Source organism: Podarcis erhardii, assembly GCF_964252035.2.
Source record: "Podarcis erhardii genome assembly, chromosome: 1".
In the NCBI taxonomy this organism is placed as follows: Eukaryota; Metazoa; Chordata; class Lepidosauria; order Squamata; family Lacertidae; genus Podarcis; species Podarcis erhardii.
The window spans coordinates 51158549-51170039 of record NC_138497.1 but is presented as its reverse complement, the minus strand read 5'-3'; the positions used below and the strand labels follow the sequence as shown (position 1 = coordinate 51170039).

The 11491-nt window shown below is 44.7% G+C and overlaps 1 protein-coding gene across 3 annotated transcripts in view; it reads right to left on the bottom strand.

Annotated features, from left to right (window-relative positions):
• Positions 1–11491, bottom strand: part of LRP4 (LDL receptor related protein 4) — a 100467-nt gene that overhangs the window by 5219 nt on the left and 83757 nt on the right. For 2 of the 3 annotated variants that reach the window (XM_081855390.1, XM_081855391.1), the window contains exons 26-37: positions 11240–11402; positions 9771–9996; positions 8518–8821; positions 8154–8372; positions 7462–7596; positions 7177–7285; positions 6812–6956; positions 5107–5220; positions 4331–4454; positions 3934–4001; positions 3052–3136; positions 2180–2318 (exon numbers count right to left, since the gene is read on the bottom strand). In XM_081855390.1, the coding sequence (XP_081711516.1) occupies positions 2180–2318; positions 3052–3136; positions 3934–4001; positions 4331–4454; positions 5107–5220; positions 6812–6956; positions 7177–7285; positions 7462–7596; positions 8154–8372; positions 8518–8821; positions 9771–9996; positions 11240–11402 (1831 nt within the window). Of the gene's footprint in view, positions 1–1040; positions 1108–2179; positions 2319–3051; positions 3137–3933; positions 4002–4330; positions 4455–5106; positions 5221–6811; positions 6957–7176; positions 7286–7461; positions 7597–8153; positions 8373–8517; positions 8822–9770; positions 9997–11239; positions 11403–11491 lie in introns of all 3 variants that reach the window. The other variant, XM_081855392.1, reaches the window with a different exon arrangement.

Here is an 11491-nt window from a genome sequence, read left to right as displayed (position 1 = left end):
CTATCTAGATGCATCACGCACTGCGTTTCCTAGCAGACCAGCTGCTACTGGCAATTCCATTACAAACTGTGCATCCCATCAACTCATGAAAAGATGATACAGGTAGTGAATAAACTGGGAGGACAAGTAATATCTCCAAAATCATGAGTAGTGAAAATGAGCACTGGTGAAATCAAGCGTTAAACTAGGAGAGTGTCTTAAGATTCAGCTCCAGAATAGCCACGGCAGATTAGATTATGAGAATGCAGGCACTGACTCTTAGAAGCATGTCTCCCACTACACCAGGGGTAGCCAACCATGGTGCTGACCATGTTGACTAGGGATGATAGGAGTCTGAGTCCAACAGCATCTCGTGGGGGTGCACTAGATGCTTCTTAAAGTCACCCTCCTGTATCCTGAGCTTTGTTCCAAAGGACAGGAAATGTAGTGGAAACAGTTGAAAAATGTTGTCTATATTTGAGTGGGACACAGAAGCTGACCCTGGTTAATTCAACGCAAAATGTGTCTGATGGGTATAAACATTGAAGTTAAGAAGCATTGCACAGATCAGTCCAACCAGTAATTATGTTAAAATAGCAAAGATTTAGAGAACACTCTCATAAAAGCAGCAAGGTGCACACAAATTTGACATGGAGGAGAGGAAAATTAGAGGCAAGGAAACATGGAGGCAACGAAAATTAGCAATAACTGTGCTTCATCAATTGGGGGGGGGGGAGAACCTCTTTACTGATCATACCCTGCACATGTATGATGGTGGGGTACAAAGATTTTGTAAAGTTTTAAGCAGTTTCAAATTATTTAACCAAGGCAAAAACACTTTTCTTTCCCAGCACACAAACACACAAGTATTTCAGGGGTGCGTGTGCATACGCACACAAACACAGACACAGACACAGACACACACACACACACACACACACAAACAAAGAGAGGGAGAGAAAGCCAGCCAAGAAGCAAGTAATAGAAGACAGCATTAGGCCACTCATCAGCACTACAGGAATAAGGCAGGCAGAGGCTGCACAAATGCAGAGCTGTGATACCTGATATGAGGCTGTGGGCAGGTCAAAAGAGGAATGGTGAAAGGCTATCAGGGGGGTGAGAAAGATGCTGAGGAGGAAAGACAGAGAGACTAAGTGCTTTTAGACATCACAGCCCATCATGTGCCCTTCCAAAGGCAACAATTTTCCATTAGTCTGCTCTCCCTCCCACTGGCAATCCATGCAGTGCACAGGAGCATCTGTCTAGCTGCATATAGCCATTCAGGACTACTGAACTACAGGGGCCCCACTAGGTACTGGGGTGGGAACTGGGAGTGTGCCATCTCGGCCTGAACCAGAGAAGGGGAAGAGAAGAGGTGCAGCAGCAGCACCCCGAGCTCTGCTGAGAAGCCTGACTCTTCCCTCCATCAACTGTCACCTGCCATCAGGTTGCAGCAGAGGATGGAAGGGAAGGGATGCAGGGCCACTCCAACAGCTGGGAGGACAGCAACTTCGGGCACCTCCTCTCCATTAACTTTTCCACCCCCAATGGCCATTAACAGAAACTGTGACTAAGAATTTGTCTCCTTTCCTCCTCTCTCTCAATCCATTTTTCCTTTGTGCCATATCTTTTTAAGCCTGGAGGCAGGGACTGTCTTGTTGCAATGATTTGCAAGCCACTCTGGACTCCTTTTTTTGGCTGAATAGAGGAATTAAAACTCTGAATAAGTGAACTCTTCATTTCCTTTGGGCAACACGTGCCCCCAAGACAAAAGCATCAAATAAATAGTATTGCTGGTTAACCTATATGAAGAAGAGAAGAAGAGTTTGGATTTGATATCCCGCCTTTCACTCCCTTTAAGGAGTCTCAAAGCGGCTAACATTCTCCTTTCCCTTCCTCCCCCACAACAAACACTCTGTGAGGTGAGTGGGGCTGAGAGACTTCAAAGAAGTGTGACTGGACCAAGGTCACCCAGCAGCTGCATGTGGAGGAGCGGAGATGCGAACCCGGTTCCCCAGATTACACCACACTGGCTCTCAGTCAGTCAGTGGCCTTATAATAATATGAGAAGTGAAGGACAGGGTTCTTTAGGGTAGCTAGGACTGATGAGAATAAGACAAATTAGTTAGGCTTATTGCAATTTGATGTTTAAAACCACAGTGGCTTGACACAGATGACTCATTCTAAAGGCATCTCTTACCTCCTTATAGCATAGCTGGTTATACATGGCTGGCTTGGGAACTGTTTCAATCTTTACCTCTTGGGTAGATGTACGGTAAGAGGGGTTACTGTAGGTAAGGTTGCCCAGGGTAGGATCTGTGAACTTGGACTTCTTGTGCCTGCAGGAATACAACTGTCAACAAAGAGCCTCAACAGCTAAAGCCCTACTCTGCACTACTACTCTATCAGAAAAATAACTATGGTCATGTATTTTCTCCTTTCTCAAACCATAAATAAGTCTTTTGTATCAGATAGCAAACATCTCAGATAGCAAATCACGACTGCACTCATGGGAGGCAGCAAAATTCTATTTACTTGTATGCCAGTGGGAAAATCAGGGGCAATTCCACTGATAAGCAAGAGAGATCACATTCATGCAAAATGTTCAGAGTTCAAAGAGTCAATATGTAAGAACCAAACCAAGGCATGTGCAAATTTCTACAGGATTCCTTTGAACAATTTCCTGGGAACAAAAACTTTCTATGGGGCAAAAATTGAATCGAGTATTTGTTGCAAACTACTCTTCACTGCTCCCTGAAACCAATGCTGTCATTTTTCCAGAGGCAAATGGGAGAGGAGGAGGAGCTGCTCACAACATTATGCAAGAACTGTAAGTTAGGAGCATTAGCATCTCAGCCTCCCTTGTTTATGGTTACAACTTTGCTTTTTACTCCAGTTACGTCTCCAGGAATGCCACCACCACACCTGTTGCAGACCAACATGCCTATTTCCTCTGGCATTGGTTCCAGTGAGGCATTTTTAACTACAGCAAGGAAGACCTGGGCTTTGTCAGAAGTATCCCAACCAAAAGATGAATTCAGAAGCACAGAGAGACTAGGGCAAGGAAATTACCTGTATATAATCACAGCACCAATAAGCAGCAGGATGATCAATATACTGAGAAGGCCTCCGATTATGTAACTGACGTGCAGTCCTCCTGAAAGAGGGCAACAGGTTAGATTGAGGATGACATTCCATGCTCCTGTGTGTAAATATGTGTGCCTGTTGACAGTGCTGACAGGGCCCTAGTTTTTGTACAGAATTACAAGAAAGTCAGAAAAAGCAACAAAAATATTGGCAGCCTTTTAATTTTTATTGTGGCAATTCTTCTATTCCAAGAGTGTTTTCCTTTAGCCCATCCCTTTAACTCTTGATGCATGTGTTTTGTCAGCCAAAAGAACAAAATGATTTTGTACTAGTGTAAATGTTGTATACACCTTTGGGTAACAAAATAAGCAACCTAAAATTCATTTGAGTTGCTTATAATTCCGATCTGCTTTAGCTAAACAATCTTCACCGATTCCCAATAACTCTTTTTCTTCTATAATTTTAATTTCATTATGCTTCCCTAAAAACTGTTCCAATACCTTTTATCAGGAAGTAACTAATTAGCATTTTTTTGGGAGGGCTGATAAGCAAACACCAAATTATACCATGCAGTATTGCGACTCGCAATAAAAGTAGTTTGATTCCCTCCGTCCCTCCCCTGTACACCAACATCTCCTTACTAGAAGTCAAAATTTGATGGAGTCGTTCCATCATTTCAGAAGGCTACAGTGGGTGTGTAGCTGGGCAAACACATGACTACTTTGCTATGAGTCAAAATAAACCCGCATGCATTTAACCCACACTGAGGGCTTGGTAACACTATCGTTGTTTATCGGTCTTGTGTCTGGGCCTCCAACATGGGACATAGAAAGATCTGATGCAGCCCGGGATAATGTAAAAACTCACCAGTGGTTGCTGGCACAGCTTCGCTTGCTCGGCTGCACAAGCCTTGGCCAACCTTTTTGTCAGAGCAGCTACACAGGGAGAAAAGAAAAGCAGTGAAAGGTCATAGAATTAAGAGTTGGAAGGGACCACCAAGGGTCATCTAGTCCAAACCTCTGCAACATAACTTAATGTTTTTTGGAATCACATTTAATATGGCATGCAGGAGGGGGAAAGAATACAGTAGCTGAACAGTACACATGAATGGAACAGCTCTGCCCACCCCCCATATCACCATCTTATTAAGAAGTGCAAAAACTCCTGCATAGTCTCTTTCCTCCTTGCTGGGGCAGGAGAGTCAGTGAGGAACTCGGCACCACCTTTTGTCACAATCATCTTTTAAAGCCACAAAGCCACTCACTTTGCTTCTGTTGTTTCCAAGGATATATGGGGTTTGGTTGTCGAAGAGCCAGATCTACCAGCGGGAGTCTGGCTCTTTTTGCTTGCACGAGTGGTCTCGGGAATCGAAGGCCCCATGCCAGGAACTACACAGAACGCAAAGAGAAAGGGAAACAGAAGCTTAGGAAGGGGAGATAATTAAGCCAAACGCAGCTTGCAGAAATGCAGAAATTGCAATCTGTTCCCCCAGACGCAGCAGCAGGCAGTTAAGGTTCTGACTGTGGTTTTAACAGTGACCTGCTCCTAAGAAAACAAAAACTGCAGTGTAGCTACAGGTGGTTAACTGGGCTGCTACAGCCGGTATGGGAGCAGCAGAAAATATTGGCGTGCTCTTATTTTGCCAATCTCCAACCATCCCCGATGTTATATGCACATACATTTTTAAAGTTACTGCACACAAAATGCCAATGAAATACAACGAACTGCTTTGAACCGTATTCTTCAGAGACGCATCCAGAATGCTAAAATATGCATCTGGGACATCTGGAGAAGGGAAGAGAATTTCAAAGAGAAGTTTTCAAATTCATAAGGAGCCCAAGTCCAGAGGAGACAGGATAATGATTTCTTGCACTGATCTGAATGCTTTGACAAGACTGCATTCTGCCGCACAGGCTGTTCTATTATCTGAAGGTGGCTTATTTAGGTTTCACAGAAAAAACTCCACAGAAAAAGTCCTCATGTAGCAGGAGCAAAAACATCATGATTCCTGTCTGAAGGTCTGCAGCTCTAGCAACTTACCATTTGAGCAAGGCCGTCCATCTGGTTCATCTGGGCAAGCACAAACAAAGTCAGAAGCTCTGGCAAAACAGAGGTGGGTGCAGCCTCCATTACTGACTCCACAAGCGTTGGTGCCTAAAAGATGCAAACAGTGTATTTGACATGACCACCAGAAGAACATCGTTTTCTGTCCTCAACTGTGGGGGCTTCTCATTCTTATCAGCAAGATACAGTGGCTGATGGTTCTTACCAAAGCCTATCATGCACAAGCTTATTTTATTTATTGAAAAGCCCTTCTAAACCACTTAATATTTAAAAACCTCTAAAAAATATACAAAAATAACATAAGAAAGAACAGGATCACAAAATTCCTGTTTGTTGGGTCACTGTTGGATTGTTTGTTGGCGCAGGGTTGCAGCAACCCTGGCAAGTAATCACGGGACTATACAAATAGGGAGAATAAATGGGCCACAATGCAGGTATCCTCCTTGTCTTATCTTGATATCGCTCCTTAGTCAATACCTTCCCATTCTTCTTTTATATTACAAAATCCATTAAGTTTGTGCTTTCTCAAAGACAAGAAGGAATTCATCTGAAAGATGACTTGTAATATTTCTTAATAAATATAACTGAATTACTTGTCATTACTGACGGGCAGAGTGTTAAAGAGGGGGTGTGTGTGTGTGTCTATGAGCTCCCTACAGGGGTCTCTTCTGCAGAAGCCAGGATTTCAGGTGTCAGGGGTAATGGACTCTGACCACCACTACATGGTTGCTTTCAGAGTCCAGCCATTTTCCTTACCCCCACAGGGTAAGGAAAGTTAATATCAGACCTTCACTTATATGGGAATGAACAAAGGAATGCGTACGTATTACCACTGAGCAGGGGCTAATCTGCCCTACTGATCTCACTGATCTCACTGCCTGGACAGAAAAGCAGGCTGCTCCTTCTCAGCTGTGTCCTAGACTGCAGTCCATTTACTATATCCCCTAGAAGCGAATGGGAGCCATTGAGAACTAAACTAACCAGGCCCTACAGGGAGTTTGGTTTCTTTTGGAATTGGCTTTTTAATATGTAGATAATAGCAACGTTTTAAAGAATCTGATGCTTTGCCAGAGTGATTTCTAAGTTTCTGCCCCATGCCTATTTTAAATACCAATGGTCTTCATTCTACTAGATGTCTTAAAAGAACCTGACAGGTGTTCAGAGACATGGTGGATGGCCTCAGCCCACAAGCAGCAATGGAGGCACAGATTTCTCAGGTTGGAGTACAATATCCATCTAGCATGACGCAGGTTTTGCATACCAGTCTATGTTTTATTTAAACAGTATGGGAGGAGGGTAGCTAATATCCCAGACTAAAAAAAAAACCAACCGCCTTATTCCTGTTTTTAGTATGACAAATCTTCACCCAAACTCTAAGTTTGAAGGGAAATTGCGTAACTCCACAACAGCAGTCCTAAGTCCATGATGCCGTATTATCCATGTAGCAGCCTTACTAGCCGGAGTTGTTATATTCTCACCACCACTTCCTCCCATGACACCCTAGAGTCATGAAGGCACATCTGAAGATGTGGTCAAGTGGGGCAGGGGGCAGGGGGAGACTGAACAAGTGATTCTCTGTGTTGCAATTTTTGCAGGAAACATTTAGAATATATTCTGGAAGATGCACCCTGTTTGACTCTCATTATATATAAAGTGAGGAAACCCAGATTGTTGCATATACCTGTCTGCCTTTGAGGAGAGACTACAATGATATCCATAAGTCCTTCAACATTGGCTAACACAGTCTCCTTATTCCGACCAGAATATTTGTCCACTCGCTGGATAGATTTAGTTTGCCAGTCTGTCCAATAGAGCCACCTCTCTTGCTGCTCAGAAACGAAGAGATAAAGGGTTAGGAAGATACAACAACCATGTAGGAAGGTAACAAAAGTTTATTCAAGCAAAACCATTTCTCCAGTGTATGGCAGGAGGAAGAATGAGAACACCAACTTCTCCCAACACCCAGAAATTAAGAAAATATATACTATTCTTTGGGAGCTTATATATCTAGTGACATTGCAGAGTTCCCACCAAGGTCCTTTGTACCTGTGTCAAGGCAAAGGGATGCGACACTTGGCTGACCAGGACCTGACGCAGCTTCCCGTTGAGATCAGCACTCTCTATGCGGTCTAGATGAGCATCTACCCAATAAATCCTAGAAGAACAGAAAGTATGGGAAGTGAAACCAACCTCCACCATAACCTCCCACCCCAAAGAAAACGATTCCCCATCCTTCTTGCACTTCTTTACTGATGTGATGCAGAAGCTCCAGGCTGCCTTAAAAGCAGAGAAAGGACTTTTGCACGTGGAAAGGGACTATGTTATACTGACCTCCTAGTATCATAATCCAAGGTCAACCCATTGGGCCAGCCCAAGTCAGTGTTGATCAATATCTTGCGCTCAGAACCATCCAAGTTTGCGCGCTCAATTTTAGCGACTTGTCCCCAGTCTGTCCAGAAGAGGTATCTGGGGAAAAACCAAACACAGGATGACACACACACACACCCCACAGGCTGCTTCTGCACCAAGTAGTTCTTTTTTGGAGATGAAGGGAGAAGCTGTTTCCTCTGAAACTTTTTGCCGCTATTATTTGCAATGTCTCTCCTTACTAGGCTCCTCACTAGGGAGTAGATCTGCTGGTGGAGAGGGCTGGTGACTGCCTTTTGAAAAACATCTTCCTCCAGCCATCTGGCCAGCTGCAACTCTTCAACAAGACCAACAGGTCATCTGGTTCTAAGTGTCAGATTGTAGTCCTAACTCTTCTTGGTCCAGCAACGCTCACCTCTAGGCAAGAACAGAACCACAGGCAGGAGGGGCTCCAACAATCTAATCTGCAACCACTTGATGAAGTGCTACAGCTGAACAGCTAGCTGGATAGTGTGTTTGCTCATAAAGATTTGCTGGTAAAGGAGTCTACTTAGTCAACAGACCAGATGCTCCTATAGGCCCAAGGAGGACCTTAACCTTTGAAGCACTACTCTCCTCCCTCCACCCATTCTGCCTCTAGTTGTCCCCCAACTTACCCCTTCCTGGGAAAGACAGCAATTGCTCGGGGTTCATCCAGATTGTTATTAATTAGCACCTTCCTGCAGCTGCCATCTAGTCTTGCAACTTCAATGGTGTTGCGGCCCGTGTCAGTCCAGTAGAGGTTTCTAGCCACCCAGTCCACAGCTAGACCATCTGTAGTCTTCAGTCCTTGACCAATAACTGTTTCCATATTGCTGCCATTAAGGTCTGCTCGCCTGGAAAACAGTAGATACCAATGAAAATAAGAATTTCTTCCTATTAAAATACCACATTGTAAGGCAGATCTCGCAACACAAAGACCAGCTAGGTCTCATGTAATTAATGAATTAATGCACCAAAAGGAAGCTAATGGGTTCCTACCTGATGACATCTAAGAAGACATCTGTGTAGTAAATTTTGCCATCTACGCTGTCATAGTCCAGAGAGATAACATTGTTCAGCTCTGGGACAGGAACGTGAACGTCAGTGTGATCGCTAGTGTCCAGTGAGATGCGGCGGATAGAGCCTCGACTAGAGAAGAGGAGGTAGGTTTCAGGAGAAGGATCGCAGGTCCTCTCATCACTCTTCAACTGGATACCAGTAGGGCAGGCACAAGAGAAGCCTTCAGGATTTGGCAGGCAGAGATGGGAGCACCCACCATTCCTTACTCCACACTTGTTAGCACCTATGGGAAAACAAAGGAAGTTTCTCAGACTGGACTTTCCTGTGGTCCATATTAATTCAGTACTCTCCTACACAGTCCTTGTAAACAGGAGATTCTCAAGCAAAAGTAGACACAAACATTTGTAGGCCCTGACTAAGGCTACTACTACCCAGTGTACCTCAGGTATTTTTGTAAAGGGTCGTAGAAAAAGTTAGAGGGACCACAGATAGATGGAACTTCAGAAAGCATAGCCTGCCAGTGTCTCTGAAGAAAAAACACCTCCTGACTGCACCCCCAAAATGATCAACAAGATAGGCAACAAGAGGGCAACAAAAGGATTTTGCATTATCCTTTGCCAGCACAATGGCACCAATAATGCTGTTTCAAACTGTGGGGAAACCCTAGCCCTACAGGGGAAATAGCAAGATGAACGCCTGGCAACTAAATAAACGTACAGAACAGGCACTTGAGAAGATTGTAAGTGTGAGGATGACAAGACAGGTGATTCAAATAAAATGGAAGGCTTCAAAGTGCTTGAGTGGTTTGAATGTAGTTTGGTTAAAAAAAAAAAAAAAAAGGTTTGAGTAGCTAGGATTAAGCAAGGCTTCCCAACTCAGTGCTCTCCAGAGGCTGCTGGACCTAAACTCCCATCAGCTCCAGCCAGCATGGTCAATAGTCAGGGTTGATGGGCATTGTAGTCCAACAACAACTGACTCACATAGCCTGGCAAGGCTAGATTAGAGAACGGAGCAAGATCTGCAGAAAAGGCACAAAGGCCAAGTAAGAATTCTGATGTGAAGAAATCCTTGAGGAAGAAATGCAAAGAATTAAAGAATTGCAGTAAACAGTATCTGGGAGTGGTTGGGGTGCAGAGGAGAAGTAAAGAACCCCCTTGGTGCCAGCTTCTAAGAGGACTCTCCAAACAATGTTTGGCTTGATGGGAAATCTGGGGGGGGGGGGGGAAACTTACCCAGAGGGTGCTTCCTGTCAACAGCCTGGATGTCCATTAAGCCAGGCAGGTTTGCCCTGACTAAGATGACGTTAGCACCAGTGTTCTTGTCAGCCCTGTGGATGCTACGTGTTTGCCAATCTGTCCAGTAGATGTAGGAATCCAGCAGAGTGAGGCCGTAAGGGTGCTGTACTGGAGAAAGCAAGGTGCGGCGGTTTGCACCATTCAGGTCTGCAGCCTCAATGCGCTGAAGGACAGAGATGGAATGTTTATTCCCTTTTTGAGAGACAGAGAAAATCCCCAGAAAGCTGAAAACAAAGGCCTCAGATAGCTATGATTCCAAGCTACCATGTTAGAAAAAATCTCACAAGCATACTTGGTTATCTCTTCACTGGGCAACTGTAGCCGCAGTTCATCAAGTGACAACACGTGAGCAATACCCAACAAAATGCAGTGTTTGAGGTTAAGGCCAGGCAACATGAAAGCCTTGCCTTTGGCACTTGAATCGTGATGGGGATTTCTGGCATGGAAGTCACCAAGAGATGTTGCAATAACTGGCCTCATTTGCATGTTACAATAAAACACAGTTAAACTGCTCACAATGCTCAGAAGTCGTCATTGCTTTGCTCCTGCTCCCGGCTGCACCAGGAGAAGGAAGCCACGAGTTTTGGTGCATTGTGCTTTCTGAACCCAGACACAGGGTCTCCAAGCAAACCACAAGTGGTACAAACTCTAGCTTACATGGCCCTTAAATGTAAAATGTATGATGATCTCTGCCAACAATTTCTAGACCATCTATGTATTCCAACATGGAAACCAGAGACGGAGGTTATGCGCTTCTTATTACAGGGGAGAGACCAGGAGCTCACCAAGACAATAGCTAAGTTCCTCTATTTGATTTTTTTGTCGCCAAAGTATGCTACAGGATCCTGCCCTTGCTGGAAACCGACAGAGATGAGGCGTATTGCTCGCCTCTTTTGCCCTTTGGTGGGTGACTGTGCCGTTGGGGTGGCGACGAGATCGCACTGGCCTATCTATTCTGAATGTATTCTGAATGTTCTTATGTGATGCCAATAAAGATTACTTGACTTGACTTGACACAAGTGGTAGCCTAGCTTTATTCTTCACTTTGGGGCAAACAAGCCATGATCCCGGGTTCAGATTGACACAGGCCAAGGGGTCATGGTTTGTTGCTCTTGGCATAGCACAGGTAGGAGGACCAATGAAGGACCAGAGCAGGGAATTTCTGAGCAGGATGCACGACAGTGAATGGCTTAGCAGCTCATTTGTGCTCCACCACAGCTGAATGTCAGACATTAACTATGGCTTAATGCGTGTGCCACTGCTACTGCTGAGTGATGAACCTGGACTTATGAATTCCTTAGTCCGCAAGGCCTCTTAAATCCCTCTCATGCCATCCCTTCCTTCAGATATAAAGTTATTAACTCCACCCCAAGAAAACATTCTGCACGCCTTGCAGCAGTTCCAACCTCAGTATGTGCATCAGCCCAGAGCAGTTGTGATCCAGCTCGATCCACAGCCAGTCCATTCGGCCATCCCAGGTTGTTGTTGATAAGCACCGTGCGCCTGGAGCCGTCCATGCCAGCTTGTTCCAGCTTGGCGTTCTCTCCCCAGTCCGTCCAATACATAAAACTGAAGGAAGAGGAAAAGCTAGTAAGCGACCAACTGAGAAGCCAGAATGGGAATTATTCCCATGCCTTCCCATCCTCTGCCTTTCCCTT